This window comes from Entelurus aequoreus, linkage group LG06 (assembly GCF_033978785.1).
Source record: "Entelurus aequoreus isolate RoL-2023_Sb linkage group LG06, RoL_Eaeq_v1.1, whole genome shotgun sequence".
NCBI lineage: Eukaryota > Metazoa > Chordata > Actinopteri > Syngnathiformes > Syngnathidae > Entelurus > Entelurus aequoreus.
In genome coordinates, this window is record NC_084736.1 from 73,968,607 (window position 1) to 73,987,580 (window position 18,974).

The following is an 18,974-nucleotide window of genomic DNA, read 5'->3' on the forward strand; positions in this document are numbered from 1 at the left end:
TTTAAGTTGCTCTATATTAAAGTTAAAGTACCAATGATTGTCACACACACACTGGGTGTGGCGAAATGATTCTCTGCATTTGACCCATCACCCTTGATCAACCCCTGGGAGGTGAGGGGAGCAGTGAGCAGCGGCGGTGGCCGCGCCCGGGAATAATTTTTGGTGATTTAACCCCCAATTCCAACCCTTGATGTTGAGTGCCAAGCAGGGAGGTAATGGGTCCCATTTTTATAGTCTTTGGTATGACTCGGTCGGGGTTTGAACTCACGACCTACCGATCTCAGGGCGGACACTCTTAACCACTAGGCCACTGAGTAGGTTATATTTTTGTATTTATTTTTTGTTTTTTTTCGTGATAACAAGGATACAGCGTTATGCAGAGGTAGACAAAGTATATTGTGGAGGACTCGCACCTCCGGGTTCCTCGGACCACCAATGACGGACATGACAGGCTTGACGGGTTGGAGATTTTGTTTATTTTTCAATAAACCTCCTTCTCCGGTCGCTTTTTAGCCTTGGTCTCTGTCTCGCTTCCACTCGGGCTCGGGTTCGTTCTCGGCCATCCACTCCCAACTTCACCAACACCCTCCTTCCCGGCTGCTGCCCTTTTATATATAGCAGGGGTGTCCAAACTTTTTCCACCGAGGGCCGCACACTGAAAAATCAAAGCAAGCGGGGGCCATTTTGATATTTTTGATTTTAAAAACCAATACAATATATGTATAAAAAATATACATTTAGGCCTCCACTCAGACTTGATCCCGGGGACCCCAAAAGGTTTTGGTCAAAAAAAATATTACAAATGTGTCATTATTCAGTATTATTATTATTATTATTATTATTCATGGTTTAAATCTCTAGATCAACATTAGGTCTATCTGTCAATATAACGCTTTTAAAGATTTAAGTTGTATGCCATTTTTGTCAAGGAAAACCGTGTTTTTTAATGGAAAAAACACAAAATATGCAATATTTTCCCCCAATAAAATTTTAAAGTGGAATATTTGACATTATATAATAATCGGAGTCTTAAAAAGGTCAATAACTCATAACAACATTGATTTTAATTCATTATTTTTTTGAGCTATGACACTTTAAAAAAAAAGTCCCACTAAAATTATTGGGGATCCAAAAGGGTACTGCTCAGTAAAGTTTAAAAAAATAAATCCAACATTTTTAAAAAACTTTTACCACAATAGTCTCAAGATCAACTTCAGATCCATCCGTCAGTTATAAGTTTTATTGTTGTTTATGTTTTTTCGTTTTAGGCCCTTCTTTAAAAAATGTTGTTTTTTAAACGGCAACCAAAAAATATGCAACATTTTCCCCCCAAAATATCTCAAAGTGGAATATTTAATGTGAAGTAAAATGGAGCCTTGAATAGGTCAATAATTCATAATGACATTGATTTTGATTCATTATTATTTTTTTAAAGAAAGAAACAGCCTGCATGGCAGCTTTGTGTTATTAGAGTAAATAATGCAACATTTTCTTATTACATTTCACCTGTTTGCTTTTTTATACCACTTTTTATTTATTTATTTTTTTTCATCGCATTTTTAGAATGTGCCGTGGGGGCCGTTAAAAAATTACCTGCGGGCCGCACTTTGGACACCCCTGATATATAGTGACAGGTGATGACAACTGCGCCCAGGTGGGCCATCTACGCACCTGTCGCCCATCTCGGAGCCGGCCCCGGCGTGCCCCGCCTCGCTGCAGGTCCGCAGGCCACGCCTCCTCACATATATATTCATAGTCACAGCGGGAACTGGACGAAACAGACCATAATCAAGAAGCGCTGCCTTAATTGAAAAAAACACGACATTTGTCAATATAAACAAGTACAAAATAATTATAGTTGTAAGTCTCCAAGGCGGAATCCAGTAACAAATGTGTTCGCATCATTCAACTACTCCATAAGCCTAATTGAATGAATTATTGTGGCCACTAGGTGTCACAAAAAAATATCTTTTAATTACCACTCCACTTCAACTTAAAGACATCACAAGTCCCTTCCAAATGCTTAATAGCAAATAGGTTAATGTTTTCATACCTGCCATAGTTCTCTGTTTACGTTATTCCACTTAACATTCCACACTACAAAATAATCAAAGTATGTGTGATTCCTGCTGATATCGTATCAGATCAACTTTGGTATCGGCCAATGTGCAAGGTCCCCGGTGTGGGGTGTGGAAATGTTGCATGGAGACACCTCAAGTGGCTAAAAAATGTCCTAGAAATGATACGACGTGATGGTTTCTCCACACAGCGGCTCCTGACCTGGTGCTGAACCCCCAGGTGGTGGAGCAGACCACCTACATGGAGGACAGGCCCATGTTCATGCTGCAATGTGCCTACGAGGAGAACTGCCTGTCCTCCTCCTCCAAGCAGATGCCCGCCAACTCCTACCGCCGGCTGCTGCGCTTCTCCTCGCAGATCCACAACAACGGCCACTCCGACTTCCGGCCCAAAATTGGCCGCCACGCCTGGGTGTGGCACGACTGTCACAGGTCAGCTGCTAACACGTCTCCTTTTTCTCTGTTTTATGGCAGCACATGTTTTTTTTTTACTTTGTTTAAAAAAGTTTTATTGCTGTTCCCCACTTTCCAAAGTCCTTGCCTGGTGGGTCTGCCAAGCAGCAAACATTATCTTTTTTTTCCCTTTTTTTTTTCCAGCAAACATTATCTATTACTCCCCTGAGTGGATCTCAGTTTGGACACAGGAGCTGCAAACATGATGTTCTGCCTTGTTGTTGACAACTAGAGATGTCAGATAATATGGGACTGACGATATTATCGGCCGATAAATGCTTTAAAATGTAATATCGGAAATTATCGGTATCAGTATCAACTTTTTTAAACGCCGCTGTCAAAGTGGTACACGGACGTAGGGAGAAGTACAGAGCGCCAATAAACCTTTGCGTGCCGGCCACAATCACATAATATCTACGGCTTTTCACACACACACACAAGTGAATGCGATGCATACTTGGTCAACAGCCATACAGGTCACACTGAGGGTGGCCATATAAACAACTTTAACACTGTTACAAATATGCGCCACACCTTTGCGTGCCGGCCACAATCACATAATATCTACGGCTTTTCACACACACACAAGTGAATGCAAAGCATACTTGGTCAACAGCCATACAGGTCACACTGAGGGTGGCCGTATAAACAACTTTAACACTGTTACAAATATGCGCCACACTGTGATCCCACACCAAACAAGAATGACGAACACATTTCGGGAGAACACCCGCACCGTAACACAACAAACACAACAGAACTAATACCCAGAATCCCTTGCAGCGCTAACTCTTCCGGGACGCTACATTATACACCCCCGCTACCCCTTAAATTAGGCATAATAATGTGTTAATTCCACGACTGTATACATCGGTATCGGTTGATATCAGAAACGGTAATTAAGAGTTGGACAATATCGGAATATCGGCAAAAAAGCCATTATCGGACATCTCTATTGACAGCTAATATTTGTTACGTGACGAGGTGTGTGTTGTGTTGCCAGGCATTACCACAGCATGGAGGTGTTCACCATCTACGACCTCTTCAACCTCAACGGGACTAAAGTGGCAGAAGGACACAAGGCCAGTTTTTGTCTGGAGGACTCGGAGTGCGACGAAGGTGACAAATCTCCACTCGGGTGTACTTTTTCAAAACGTGGTTAGGTGACTCCCGCATAGTCAACGGAGGGATTTCACACCTGTGATTGGAAGAGTCATATGTATATACTTATAATGCAGAATAAGGCATTAATAAGTACCTAATCATGACTAATAAAGAGCCAATATGCTTAGCACTCAGCATCAAGGGGTTGGAATTGGGGGTTACATCACCAAAAATTATTCCCGGGCGTGGCCACCGCTGCTGCTCACTGCTCCCCTCACTTCCCAGGGGGTGATCAAGGGTGATGGGTCAAATGCAGAGAATAATTTTGCCACATTCAGTGTGTGTGTGACAATCATGGGTACTTTAACCTGAACTTGAATATTGTCTATTTTCATCAGCGTTTGTTGTCTTCTTGCAGGCATTGAAAAAAGGTATGTGTGCGACAACTTTGGAGAGCAAGGCATCACGGTGGGCTGCTGGGACACGTACAGACACGATATCGACTGCCAATGGATCGACATCACTGACATCCAGCCTGGCGATTACATGTTCCAGGTCGGTTCACTTCTTCATGTTCGTTATTTGTGCAAATTATTTTCCACTTGCCAAGATTTAACATTTTATTCCTAGACATTTCCATAGTTTTAAGAGCTATTTACTTTTTAGTAGAGATGTCCGATAATATTGTCCAACTCTTAATTACCGATTCCGATATCAACCGACACCGATATATACAGTCGTGGAATTAACACATTATTATGCCTAATATTGTTGTGATGCCCCGCTGGATGCAGTAAACCAGGGGTGTCCAAAGTGCGGCCCGGGGGCCATTTGCGGCCCGAAGGTAATTTTTTTAACGGCCCTGTGGCACATTCTAAAAAACACAATAAAAAAAACAAAAAACATAAAGAGTGGTATAAAACAACAAACCGGTGAAATGTAACAAGAACATGTTGCAATGTTTACTCTAATGCAGGCTATTTATTTCTTCAAAAAATAATAATGAATAAAAATCAATGTTATTATGAATTATTGACCTATTCAAGGCTTCAATTACTTCACATTAAATATTCCATTTTTTGGGGGAAAATTATGCATATTTAGTGTTTGCCATTTAAAAAACAAAGTTTTTTTTGTTTTTTTTAAAAAGAAGCGCCTGAAACGAACAAACACAAAAACATAAAGAACAATAAAACTTATAATTGACGTATAGATCTGAAGTTGATCTTGAGACTATTGTGTTAAAAGTAAAAAAAAACAGTATGATTTATTTTTTTTAACTTTACTGAGCTCTTTTGGATCCCCAATAATTTTAGTGGGACTTTTTTCAAGTGTGATTGCTAAAAAATAATAATGAATAAAAATCAATGTTGTTATGAGTTATTGACCTTTTTAAGGCTCCAATTATTATATAATTTCAAATAGTCCACTTTAAAATGTTATTGGGTGAAAATATTCCATATTTTGTGTTTTTTCCATAAAAAAACAGGGGTTTCTTTGACAAAAAGGGCATACAACTTAAATCTTAAAACACGTTATATTGACAGATAGACCTAGTGTTGATATAGAGATTTAAACCTTGAATAATACTAAAAATAATATAATTTTGACCAAAACCCTTTGGGGTCCCCGGGATCAAGCCTGAGTGGAGGCCTAAATGTAAATTTTTTATACATATATTGTATTGGTTTTTTAAAAATAAAAAATATCAAAATGGCACCAGCTTGCTTTGATTTTCCAGTGTGCGGCCCTCGGTGGAAAAAGTTTGGACACCCCTGCATTGAACAATGTAACAAGGTTTTCCAAAAATAAATCAACTCAAGTTATGGAAAAAAAAAATGCCAACATGGCACTGCTATATTTATTATTGAAGTCACAAAGTGCATTATTTTTTTTAACATGCCTCAAAACAGCAGCTTGGAATTTGGGACATGCTCTCCCTGAGAGAGCATGAGGAGGTTGAGGTAGGGGGCAGCGGGGGGTGTATATTGTAGCGTCCCGGAAGAGTTAGTGCTGCAAGGGGTTCTGGGTATTTGTTTTGTTGTGTTTATGTTGTGTTACGGTGCGGATGTTCTCCCGAAATGTGTTTGTCATTCTTGTTTGGTGTGGGTTCACAGTGTGGCGCATATTTGTAACAGTGTTAAAGTTGTTTATATGTCCACCCCCAGTGTGACCTGTATGGCTGTTGGCCAAATATGCATTGCATTCACTTGTGTGTGTGAAAAGCCGTAGATATTATGTGACTGGGCCGGCACGCAAAGGCAGTGCCTTTGCCTTTAAGGTTTATTGGCGCTCTGTACTTCTCCCTACGTCCGTGTACACAGCGGCGTTTTAAAAAGTCATATGTTTTACTTTTTGAAACCGATACCGATCATTTCTGATATTACATTTTAAAGCATTTATCGACATCTCTACTTTATAGTCATTGGCTAATCTTTTTTTTGTGTTTTTTTTGTAATATTTATTTATTCATTGAATAGGGAAATAATAGTACTGATAGTCCCTCCAAAAAAATAATTAAAAAATATATTAAAAAAACACAAGAATACAAAAATGTTTTTAAAAATTTAAAAATACAAATTACAGAAAAATAATACAAGTCAAATAATAACACCCCTCCTACATTTCAGTCACAGTGGCTGGCAATGTACTGCCTTCCTCTTCACCACAAGCAGATAGAGAATCACAATAACTGATTTAAAAAATAAAAAAAAGATAAAAATCACAACCATACAGAGTAGTGTCACTGAATAAAAACAACAGCAACAAAGAAAAAAAAAGTTGAGGTAAGTGAAAAAGGTTAATTGTTAACAGTGAGTGTCACATTCATCCTATAGTGTCTTTAATTTAGCTATGTAACTAATTATGCAGCCCCAGGTCAAGTCAAATTGTTTTGGTGTACCCCTCAGATTATATTTAATTTTCTCTAAATCTAAGAAAAACATGAGGTCCTTAAGCCACAGGGAGGCCTTGGGGGCAAACTGTGATTTTCACTCCAATAAAATCCTTCTACGAGCTATTTATGATGCTTATTAATAATATTTTTACCAATGATTTTGACAATAACACTACAAGTGGTCTACTTATAACCGACGTTAGTGATCATCCGCCAGTTTTTACAATATATGATGGACACTACAAGAAGAACATGGAAGACAAAAGGACATTTCGAAGACTATGCACAGAGAAGAGGATGACTGCCTTCAAAATTGAGCTACAAAAGCAAGATTGGGACAATGTGTATAATGAAAAAGAGGTTGATGAAGCATATGAACATTTCTTGAACAAGTTCATAATACTTTATGACAAACATTGTCCATGGATACAACTTAGTAATAAACAGAGAAAGAATAATCAACCATGGATGACAAAATGATTAAAAAATGCTTGTAAGAAGAAGAATACACTATATAGAAAATGTATAGCACAAAGAACTATAGAGGCAGAAATTAAGTACAAAAAGTATAAAAACAAGTTAACAGACATACTACGATCATGTACAAAAGAATATTACAGTGAATTATTGGACAGGAACAAAAATAATATGAGAGCAACATGGGGCATCCTCAATAGCATTATTCAAAATGGAACTAAGAGGGACTACCCTCAATACTTCTTAGATGAAAATAAAAAAATGACAACATAAAGGACGTAGTTGAAAGCTTCAATAATTATTTTGTAAATATTGGACCAAAATTGGAAGAAAGGATTCCAGACCCAGTTCCAATTGAGGACTATAATGACACCATAGAGCCAAATCCCAACTCCATGTTCCTCAGTAATGTGACACAGGAGGAAATAGTTACAATCGTGAAAAAATGTAAATCTAAGACTTCAACTGATTGTAATGGAATTGATATGGAAACGATAAAAAAGGTTATTGAAGAGATCTCAGGACCATTAATGTATATTAGTAACCTATCATTTCAAACAGGTACATTCCCAAACAAAATGAAAATAGCTAAAGTTGCACCAATTTATAAGACTGGAGATAAACATCAATTTACAAATTATAGACCTGTTTCTCTACTTCCACAATTTTCTAAAATCATTGAAAAACTGTTCAATAACAGATTAGAACGTTTCATAAATAAAAATAAAATACTCGAAGAGAACCAATATGGATACAGAGCTAATGTTTAAACTTCAATGGCTTTAATTGAAATTACAGAAGAAATTACCAATGCAATAGATAGTAAAAAATGTGCGGCAGCGGTTTTTATGGATCTAACTAAAGCTTTTGACACAATTAATCACAATATTTTAATCAAAAAAATAAAACGATATGGCATCAGAGGGTTAGTCTTAAACTGGATAAGAAGTTATCTAACGAACAGGAAACAATACGTGAAGCTAGGCGAACACACGTCTACAACGCTAAATATATCCTGTGGTGTACCTCAGGGATCAATATTAGGACCTAAATTATTCAATCTCTATATAAATGACATTTGTAAAGTTACAAAAGATTTAAAGTTAGTATTATTTGCGGATGATACAACAGCGTTTTGTTCAGGAGAGAACACACAGGAGATAATACAAATAATAACAGAAGAAATGAACAAATTAAAAAGATGGTTTGACAAAAACAGACTATCGTTGAATCTCAGTAAAACTAAAATAATGCTATTTGGTAACAGTAGAAGAGAAAGTCAAACACAAATACAAATAGACGGAATAGAAATTGAAAGAGTAAATGAAACCAAATTTCTAGGTATAATGATTGATGATAAATTGAACTGGAAATCTCACGTAAAAAAATATACAACATAAAGTAGCAAGAAACACGTCAATAATGAATAAAGCAAAACATGTTGTAGACCAAAAATCCCTTCATATTCTCTACTGTTCACTAGTGTTGCATATCTGAGTTATTGTGTAGAAATATGGGGAAATAATTACAAAAGTACACTTCATTCATTAACGGTGTTACAAAAAAGATCAGTTAGAATAATACATAATGTTGGATATAGAGAACATACAAACCCTTTATTTGTTGAATCAAAAATACTGAAATTCCAAGACATAGTGAATTTGCAAACAGCTAAAATTATTCACAAAGCAAACTATAACCTGCTACCCAAGAATATACAACAATTCTTCTCAACAAAAGAGGAGAAATATAATCTTAGAGAAAAACGTAATTTAAAACATTTGTTTGCACGTACAACACTTAAGACCTTCAGTATATCAGTATGTGGAATTAAATTATGGAATGGATTAAGCAAAGCAATCAAACAATGTACTAATATGATCCACTTCAAGAAACTCTTCAAACTTAAAGTGTTTACAAAGTACAAAGAAGGAGAACCATGACAAACATTCTCAATTCATTTCATCCATCCATTCATTCATTCTTAAAGTAATCTTACTTATCTCATCATATGAAATATGACTTACTTCACCAATTATTATTATTAAATTCTTACTATTATTTATTTATTTATTTTTATTGTGATTACTTATGGAGTTTATTGTGAAAAAATTGTGAACAGGAAGTGAACAAAAAGTTTTGCAACTGTTATGTAAAGAAAAGGGGTAGGATTAAATAAGCTCTGCTTCTTCCTACTCCTTTTCGAACATGTTGAAAAGAGAAACTGGAAATTGTGATGTATCATGTTGTATGCTTGCATGTTCCAAATAAACTCAAACTCAACTCAACTCAAAGGCGATACTATCCCTAAAAGTCTGCTTACTTTTTTGATGGTTTGGTGGAATTCCAAAAATAGCCGATTCTGCACAAGGCGTCAATTTAAAATGTAATGCATCTGCAAGATGTTAGATATTAGTCCAGTAGACTTTGGCATACATTTTGGAAAGTTTAGCATTAGTAAAATATAGATAGATAGATAGTACTTTATTGATTCCTTCAGGAGAGTTCCCTCAGGAAAATTTAAATATATGTGATGGACAACCTTAAACTGTATTAGATTAAGATTTGAACAAGATGTGCTGTCATTTATTTGTATCAATGCAGAATACACTGCAAAAAGTCAGTGTTCAAAAACAAGAAAAAAAAAAAAAAAATTAGGGGTATTTTATTTGAACTAAGCAAAATTATCTGCCAATAGAACAAGAAAATTCGGCTTGTCAAGACTTTCCAAAACAAATAAAATTAGTTAACCTCAATGAACCCAAAAATATTTTAAAATAAGTATATTCTCACTGATTCTGATTCTAATAAGAACTGTACTACTATATGAGTACATATTTTCTATTGTTTCATTGGAAATAAAACAGCAAAGTCCATTTGGCTGTCATCTGTTTTAATTATGAGACACAATTGTGTCAAAGTCATGATTTTTTTTTACATGCTTGAAGTAAGAAATTATTAGTTAAAAAAGTAGTTTTATACTTGTGAGTGTTGATGACACAGCTTTGCAACAGTTCATATTCTAGTTTCAAGCCTGTTTTACTCAATATAGGTCATCAAATCTCAGCAACAAGCTGTAATATCTTACTGAGATCATTTAGGACCAAAACCCTTAAAACAAGTAAAACACTCTAATGTAAAATCTGCTTAGTGAGAAGAATTATCTTACCAGACAGAAAATAAGTAAAATATCACCCTTATTTGAGATATTTCATCTTACTTAGATTTCAGTTTTTGCAGTGTAGAGCTATTTACTTTTTAGTCATTGGCTAATCTTAATCTTATAGTTATATTTTTGCTATTTTAGTTTAAAAATGCTACAATTGAGAAAATAACTATTCAAATAAGATATTTTGCTTTCCCCCACATAAGTACAGTAATCTTGTTTAAAGGTTCTGCAACATCCCGAGGATGCTTAATGTAAGAATTGAGAGATGAATAATGCTTGTTTTCAGTATAAAATACTTATTTCTAGCTTAAAAGTCCTGTTAATTTCTAGATTTTCACATCTTAATTTAAGATGTGTTATCATGCAGTTTTTAAGATTTTTTCCCAAAATGTAATCTTTTTCTCTTTTACAGTATTTTGACAGCTCTTTTTTGCACTGTACGTTTTATGTTAGAACGATACGCAAGCCTGCAGCTAGGTGGCAGCAGTGCTCAATCTAATCAGCAGGCTATCAGGTTCAAACGCTGATGACATCTATTAAACAGACAAGAAGCAAGGAATTGTGCAGAGACAGAGTTAAATTTAGCTCATGAGGAGAACGCATGGAGCTGCGCACTTACTCACAGTCACACCCTACGCTCTAAGGTACAGCTCCCGCGTCCCTCTATTTATTCAGGAGTTCCCCAGTCAACATCACTGAGGCCGCCTCTAAAAGGAGTGGTCACACATATCATGCAAAGCAGCTCCAGTACACACAATACGTAAGGGAATGTGCTGGGCCTTGTGATTTCGCCCTGTCTCTGCTTCGTCTGCGTGCTGTCGTCTTATCTTCGTTGAGGTCCTTGAAGTCCTTGGCTGTTAGCGGGCTAAAACAAAGGTAACATCTGCGGCTGACAGACAAGAAGGTTTGTCCTTATACAGATAGAAAAAGTACAGCTTGAGCACAATAGCTAATAACTATAGCAACGGACTTTATGCATACTAAAGTTGTGTGATAACTTACACATCATTATTCTAACAAGGCTGCCTTTTCTACCCAGTAGAAGTAGTAAGTACACAGGACATGGACAAGTTTGTGACAGGGATGGAAAGGAAAAAGGAGTAGTAGACATGTATAAACAATGTGACTCACATAGTGTGTTGTCAAAATAATTAAATACATTTTATAAAGTTCTTAATAGTAATTCCATTGTATTTGTTTACAGATTATAATTAATCCAAACTATGAGGTGCCCGAGTCCGACTACAGCAACAACATCTTGAAATGTAGCTGCCGATATGATGGCCATCGTGTGTGGATGTACAACTGCCACAATGGTAAGACCCGCACCTAAAGATCCATCCATCCATCCATTTTCTACCGCTTGTCCCTTTTGGGGTTGCGGGGGGTGCTGGAGCCTATCCCAGCTGCACACGGGCAGAAGGCGGGGTACACCCTGGACAAGTCACCACCTCATCACAGGGCCAACACAGATAGACAGACAACATTCACACACTAGGGCCAATTTTACTGTTGTCAATCAACCTATCCCCAGGTACATGTCTTTGGAGGTGGGAGGGGCCTATCCCCAGGTACATGTCTTTGGAAGTGGGAGGGGCCTATCCCCAGGTACATGTCTTTGGAGGTGGGAGGGGCCTATCCCCAGGTACATGTCTTTGGAAGTGGGAGGGGCCTATCCCCAGGTACATGTCTTTGGAAGTGGGAGGGGCTATCCCCAGGTGCATGACTTTGGAGGTGGGAGGGGCCTATCCCCAGGTGCATGTCTTTGGAGGTGGGAGGGGCCTATCCCTAGGTGGATGTCTTTCGAGGTGGGAGGGCATATCCCCAGGTGCATGTCTTTGGAGGTGGGAGGGGCCTATCCCCAGGTGCATGTCTTTGGAAGTGGGAGGGGCCTATCCCCAGATACATGTCTTTGGAGGTGGGAGGGGCCTATCCCCAGGTACATGTCTTTGGAAGTGGGAGGGGCTATCCCCAGGTGCATGACATTGGAGGTGGGAGGGGCCTATCCCCAGGTGCTTGTCTTTGGAGGTGGGAGGGGCCTATCCCTAGGTGCATGTCTTTGGAGGTGGGAGGGGCCTATCCCTAGGTGGATGCCTTTCGAGGTGGGAGGGGCTATCCTCAGGTGCATGACTTTGGAGGTGGGAGGGGCCTATCCCCAGGTGTATGTCTTTGGAGGTGGGAGGGGCCTACCCCCAGGTGCATGTCTTTGGAGGTGGGAGGGGCCTATCCCCAGGTGCGTGACTTTGGAGGTGGGAGTGGCCTATCCCTCGATACATGTCTGTGGAGGTGGGAGGGGCCTATCCCCAGGTGCATGTATTTGGAGGTGGGAGGGGCCTATCCCCAAATACATGTCTTTGGAGGTGGGAGGGGCCTATCCCCAAATACATGTCTTTGGAGGTGGGAGGGGCCTATCCCCAGATACATGTCTTTGGAGGTGAGGGCCCCATCCCCAGGTGCATGTCTTTGGAGGTGGGAGGGGCCTATCCCCAGGTGCATGTCTTTGGAGGTGGGAGGGGCCTATCCCCAGGTGCATGTCTTTGAAGGTGGGAGGGGCCTATCCCCAGTTGCATGTCTTTGGAGGTGGGAGGGGCCTATCCCCAGGTGCATGTCTTTGGAGGTGGGAGGGGCTATCCCCAGGTGCTTGTCTTTGGAGGTGAGAGGGGCCTATCCCTAGGTGGATGTCTTTCGAAGTGGGAGGGGCTATCCCCAGGTGCATGTCTTTGGAGGTGGGAGGGGCCTATCCCCAGGTGCATGTCTTTGGAGGTGGGAGGGGCATATCCCCAGGTGCATGACTTTGGATGTGGGAGGGGCCTATCCCTAGGTAAAGTTATTTAGAGGTGGGAGGGGCCTATCCCCAGGTGCATGTATTTGGAGGTGGGAGGGGCCTATCCCCAAATGCATGTATTTGGAGGTGGGAGGGGCCTATCTCCAGATACATGTCTTTGGAGGTGGGAGGGGCCTATCCCCAGGTGCATGTTTTTAGAGGTGGGAGGGGCCTATCCCTAGGTGCATTTATTTAGAGGTGGGAGGGGGCTATCCCCAGGTGCATGTTTTTAGAGGTGGGAGGGGCCTATCCCTAGGTGCATTTATTTAGAGGTGGGAGGGGGCTATCCCCAGGTGCATGTTTTTAGAGGTGGGAGGGGCCTATCCCTAGGTGCATTTATTTAGAGGTGGGAGGGGGCTATCCCCAGGTGCATGTTTTTGGAGGTGGGAGGGGCCTATCCCTAGGTGCATTTATTTAGAGGTGGGAGGGGGCTATCCCCAGGTGCATGTTTTTGGAGGTGGGAGGGGCCTATCCCTAGGTGCATTTATTTAGAGGTGGGAGGGGGCTATCCCCAGGTGCATGCTTTTAGAGGTGGGAGGGGCCGATCCCTAGGTGCATTTATTTAGAGGTGGGAGGGGGCTATCCCCAGGTGCATGTTTTTAGAGGTGGGAGGGGCCTATCCCTAGGTGCATTTATTTAGAGGTGGGAGGGGGCTATCCCCAGGTGCATGTTTTTGGAGGTGGGAGGGGCCTATCCCCAGGTGCATGTATTTGGAGGTGGGAGTGGCCTATCCCCAGGTGCATTTATTTAAAGAGGTGGGAGGGGGCTATCCCCAGGTGCATGTTTTTGGAGGTGGGAGTGGCCTATCCCTAGGTGCATTTATTTAGAGGTGGGAGGGGCTTATCCCCAGGTGCATGTCTTTGGAGGAGGGATGGGCCTATCCCCAGGTGCAGGGGCGCTTAGAATACACACACAGATAAGATCAGCCTGGTAACTAGTAACTGGTTTAACTTTTTAACTTTAACATAAAGCTAAGGTAAGGACCTGGAAGGATTCGACTATTCTGGGATCCTCTTGATGTTCTTCAAGTCTCAGCTCCTTGGTGTAAATTGTAAAGTGATGAAGGAAAAGGTCGGTGCTAAAACTGGGTCTGATATGTGTCGCCTTGCTAGGTGGATCTTTGAGCACAGACACGGAGCAGACTTCTCCGGGCCTCCTCAACAATCAGGTCACCCACAGGTAAAAAGCCACCACTCGACCCTCCGGAGCCCACAGTTGGGACACATCTTGCAGTCCCCGACAGTTTGCAGCTCCACCTTCCTACGGAGCCTGCAAGCGAGCACTAAATGACTGAGTGTTTTATCAGGGAACATCTTTATAAAACTGTGCGCAACTGAAGAACCTCCACTGGGGTGACGGTGATCAAGCTTTGATTTAATGGTGTGCTGAAAAAAGGGCGATTGACGTGTTTAAAAAGTACATTTTATAGACACTGAAGATACTGACTGGGCTTATGCAAACCAAACAAGCATCAGTGATTAGTTCAAAGTTGTCAAAGCCAATCTACTCCTCTTCTTGTCTCTGTTTTATTTGTATCTTTGTGCAGCCATGAAATATGGCTGATCCGCCTACATCAGGGGTCACCAACGCGGTGCCCGCGAGCACCAGGTAGCCCGTAAAGACCAGATGAGTAGCCCGCTGGCCTGTTCTAAAATAGCTCAAATAGCAGCACTTACCAGTGAGCTGCCTCTATTTTTTAAATTTTATTTATCTACTAACAAGCTGGTCTCGCTTTGCTCGATATTTTTAATTCTAAGAGAGACAAAACTCAAATAGAATTTGAAAATCCAAGAAAATATTTTAAAGACTTGGTCTTCTTTTGTTTAAATAAATTCATTAATTTTTTTACTTAGCTTCTTATAACTTTCAGAAAGACAATTTTAGAGAAAAAATACAACCTTAGAAATTATTTTAGGATTTTTAAACACATATACCTTTTTACCTGTTAAATTCCTTCCTCTTCTTTCCTGACAATTTAAATCAATGTTCAAGTAAATTTATTTTTTTATTGTAAAGAATAATAAATAAATTCTAATTAAATTTTTCATTTTAGCTTCTGTTTTTTCGACGAAGAATATTTGTGAAATATTTCTTCAAACTTATGGATAAAATTCAAAAAAAATATTCTGGCAAATCTAGAAAATCTGTAGAATCAAATTTAAATCTTATTTCAAAGTCTTTTGAATTTCTTTTAAAATTTTTGTTCTGGAAAATCTAGAAGAAATAATGATTTGTCTTTGTTAGAAATATAGTTTGGTCCAATTTGTTATATATTCTAACAAAGTGTAGATTGGATTTTAACCTATTTAAAACATGTCATCAAAATTCTCAAATGAATCTTAATCAGGAAAAATTACTAATGATGTTCCATAAATTCTTTTTTAAATTTTTTCAAAAAGATTCGAATTAGCTAGTTTTCCTCTTCTTTTTTTCGGTTGAATTTTGAATTTTAAAGAGTCGAAATTGAAGATAAACTATGTTTCAAAATTTAATTGTCATTTTTTTTCGTGTTTTCTCCTCTTTTAAACCGTTCAATTAAGTGTAAATATCATTTATTATTAATAATAACATAGAGTTAAAGGTAAATTGAGCAAATTGGCTATTTCTGGCAATTTATTTAAGTGTGTATCAAACTGGTAGCCCTTCGCATTAATCAGTACCCAAGAAGTAGCTCTTGGTTTCAAAAAGGTTGGTGACCCCTGGCCTACATACACTAATTAGACAAAAGTATTGGGACGGCTGGCCATTGCACAACAGGAGCTAAAAATAGAAAAAAGAAATTGCTGTCCGCCGCCGTGAAAACACTACAAAATGTTGGCGTCCGTGGGAATTGTTGCTCATTTGTGAAGTCGACTCAGCCTTTGATGTGCGGACTCTGTTTTAGTAACATGCTGTCAGTGTAATCAGGTTTTTTCCTTTTTTTTCCCCTCAAATGCTTTTGTACAATGGTGTGTGTGACCTCCATGTTGTTGTACTTTGTATTACGGTGCTATCAACCTGGCCCTCTGTTTTCTGAGGGTGCAGTAAGTGTGTATACCAACTGTATACTTGAAGTGAGCATAAGAAAAGTGTGTTAAAGTATAATAAAGTTACAGAGCAAACAAAAACACACAAACATGGTCTTGATCCCGCTTTCATTTCTGATTTCCTTGTTAGAGACTTCCTTTTATTCACTGCAAAAACTGAAATCTAAGTAAATATCTCAAATAAGGGTGATATTTGCTTATTTTCTGTCTGATAAGATAATTCTTCTCACTAAGCAGATTTCATGTTAGAGTGTTTTACTTGTTTTAAGGGTTTTGGTCCTAAATGATCTCAGTAAGATATTACAGCTTGTTGCTGAGATTTGATGACCTATATTGAGTAAAACATGCTTGGAACTAGAATATCAACTGTTGCAAAGCTGTGTCATCAACACTCACAAGTATAAAAGTACTTTTTTAAAGTAATCATTTCTTATTTCAAGCATGAAAAAAAAAAATCATGATGCCGAGCGCATATCATTATGTCAAGATAATGGCACTAGCATTTACTTAATTTAAGAATATTTTTCAACATATTGAGCAAAAAGGTCAATTTTTTTTTTCTACCAAGAAAAGTGCACTTGTTATTAGTGAGAATATACTTATTTTAAGGTATTTTGGGGTTCATTGAGGTTAGCTAATTTTACTTGTTTTGGAAAGTCTTGACAAGCCGAATTTTCTTGTTCTATTGGCAGATAATTTTGCTTAGTTCAAATAAAATACCCCTAATTTTTGTTTTTTTTAGGGACCGCAATGTCCCTTTGGGACAGAGGACCCTTTTGAAATTGTAAGGTTTTATTATTATTATTATTCTTTATTATTATACCGCCGCCTCTTTGAGCTGTAATTTGACCCCCTTAACATGCTTCAAAACTCACCATATTTGACACACAAAATTGGCGAAAATTGCGATCTAATCAAAAACCCAAACCCCAAAACTCTATGTAGGTCTCACTTAGACCTACATTTCATATATTGACAACCCCCAGCAAAAATCAACAGGAAGTTTGCAATTCCCTCTTCAAAACTAAAGTTTTGTAAAAACCGGTCACCTTTTTTCAAACATTATCTCCTCTGTGCGCGTTTGTCGTGTCGGCTTCAAACTAGCACAGGAGAGAGATTGAACCCTTCTGATTAAAAGTTGACGAAAGAGTTTTAATTACTGTTCCGGTTTGGATTTTATATGACGTCAAAGTCGGTCCCGTCCATCGCTGCTTGCAGCTTTAATTTTTTTTTTCTTGTTTTTGAACACTGACTTATTGCAGTGTTGTCATTCAAATGTGAACTTTACAGTACATATAAGAACAACATTTTGTTGCATTAGCTCGTTGTAGTGCAGGATAAAAGAGCAATAAGGTGCAGCTATAAATAAATAGATTACTGTACAGATAAATATATTGCACTTTTGCATATGCATCCACGTTTATGGGTGTATGTTATATTGTCTTTATATTCCAGCGAGTTCATCCATTTTTGGGGGGAATCGAGGGGATTATTATGATGCGTTCAAGAGTCTTACGGCCTGAGGGAAGAAGCTGTTACAGAACCTGGAGGTTCTGCTACGTAGGCTGCGGAACCTCTTTCTAGAAAAAACAGTCTTTGGTGGGAGCGGGAGTAAATAAATGTTATTTCCGTATAAGAAGTGATCTTAATTGCAAGCACATCGATGTCTTTTCGTACGATTTGGTTTTCGAACTGAAATTTTCGCCAAAATCATGGCCCGGTTTTCGGTTACCATCTCAGTCAGACATTATGCGTAACTAATCTGTTTTCCCAGAGTACCCAAACAGAGAATTACAGATGATTAAGTCTTGTCTTTTTTTGTATTGAGTACGACTGCAAAATAATGCACCATGAGGCCAAAGAAAGTTGGGAGGGCCAACACTTTGATAAGAGTGTCAAAACACTATTGAATTCAAGAACAAAACACTATTGAATTCAAGAACACACTTGTCGCAAAGTACGATAGTGGCTGTGATAGAGGTTACTCTGGATGCGGAATGCTGGTCTGATATCTTCTTAGGACAAGGACTACGGTCAGAGAGTAGGCCACAGAGAGGCTTTCAGGCACTCTTTAACGGTGAAGTTGGACAAGTGTGGTATAGGTGTGTGTGTGGTCTGATTCGGATACATTTAGGCAATATAATATGCAATAATATAACAGGATATGTACAATGTTATATATAATATAATATACTCTACAGTGTGTTATAAAACAAATATACATGGACTATTAAAGCAGTCCATTAGAGATGAATGGAGAATAAGCACTGTTGATTTAGACAGTGCTTTAAACGTGGTCTGTGCCGCCCTCTAGTGGTAGGATAGGGTGACTACTCTGTAACAGTATTAACAGGGCGAAAGTTGAGCTGGCGAATTATATCGTCAAGCAGAAACATTGTTGCAAACAAACACTCGGTTAAGGCTACATCTAACACATTATAGGCAATTTCACATTAATAACCGTGCTATATTCGACGTATACTTACATTTTAGTCAGGAACGCACACAAATGCTGCTTACACAATCACCCAAGAGCCCGTATTACGCAGAAACGCTACAAACAGGAAATGACGTGTCAGACTGGATCGCCAAATTAAGAGCACAGGAAATCTAACATCTCAAAACTGCGTCAGAATAAGATAGGACTAAAACACTTTATGACAGTGGCGTCTGTCTGGCTATTACTGTCCCTCCTCCAGTCATCGCCGTTTTCGCCAACAATAAAGAGAAAAGTGACGTTAATTGTTCACTTATCTATTTCATCCATCATTTGTATGTACCGTATTTCCTTGAATAGCCGCAGGGGCGCTAATTAATTTAAAACCCTCTTCTCACCCCTGCGTTTACCAAAAGCTGCCATGCATGCGGTAATTATTTTAAAACCTCTTCTCACTCCGGCGCTTACCTTATCATGAAAAGCACATTTAATTAAAAAAAAAACGTTATT

At 39.0% G+C, this 18,974-nt stretch overlaps 1 protein-coding gene and 1 long non-coding RNA gene across 2 annotated transcripts in view; one reads left to right on the plus strand and one right to left on the minus strand.

Annotated features, from left to right (window-relative positions):
- The window catches only part of loxl2b (lysyl oxidase-like 2b), a 77,809-nt gene extending 61,702 nt beyond the window's left edge, over positions 1 to 16,107 (plus strand). The window contains exons 10-14 of the mRNA XM_062051508.1: positions 2,270 to 2,510; positions 3,535 to 3,650; positions 4,054 to 4,190; positions 11,382 to 11,493; positions 14,114 to 16,107. Coding sequence (XP_061907492.1) covers positions 2,270 to 2,510; positions 3,535 to 3,650; positions 4,054 to 4,190; positions 11,382 to 11,493; positions 14,114 to 14,184 — 677 coding nt within the window. The 3' untranslated portion in view covers positions 14,185 to 16,107. The remainder of the gene's footprint in view (positions 1 to 2,269; positions 2,511 to 3,534; positions 3,651 to 4,053; positions 4,191 to 11,381; positions 11,494 to 14,113) is intronic.
- On the minus strand, positions 508 to 18,567 carry LOC133652584 (uncharacterized). Its single transcript, XR_009826598.1, has 3 exons — positions 18,514 to 18,567; positions 1,672 to 1,802; positions 508 to 655 (listed from the first exon to the last, which is right to left on the minus strand). It is a non-coding gene; the product is annotated as an uncharacterized LOC133652584 (long non-coding RNA).
- Positions 18,568 to 18,974: the final 407 nt, after the last annotated feature.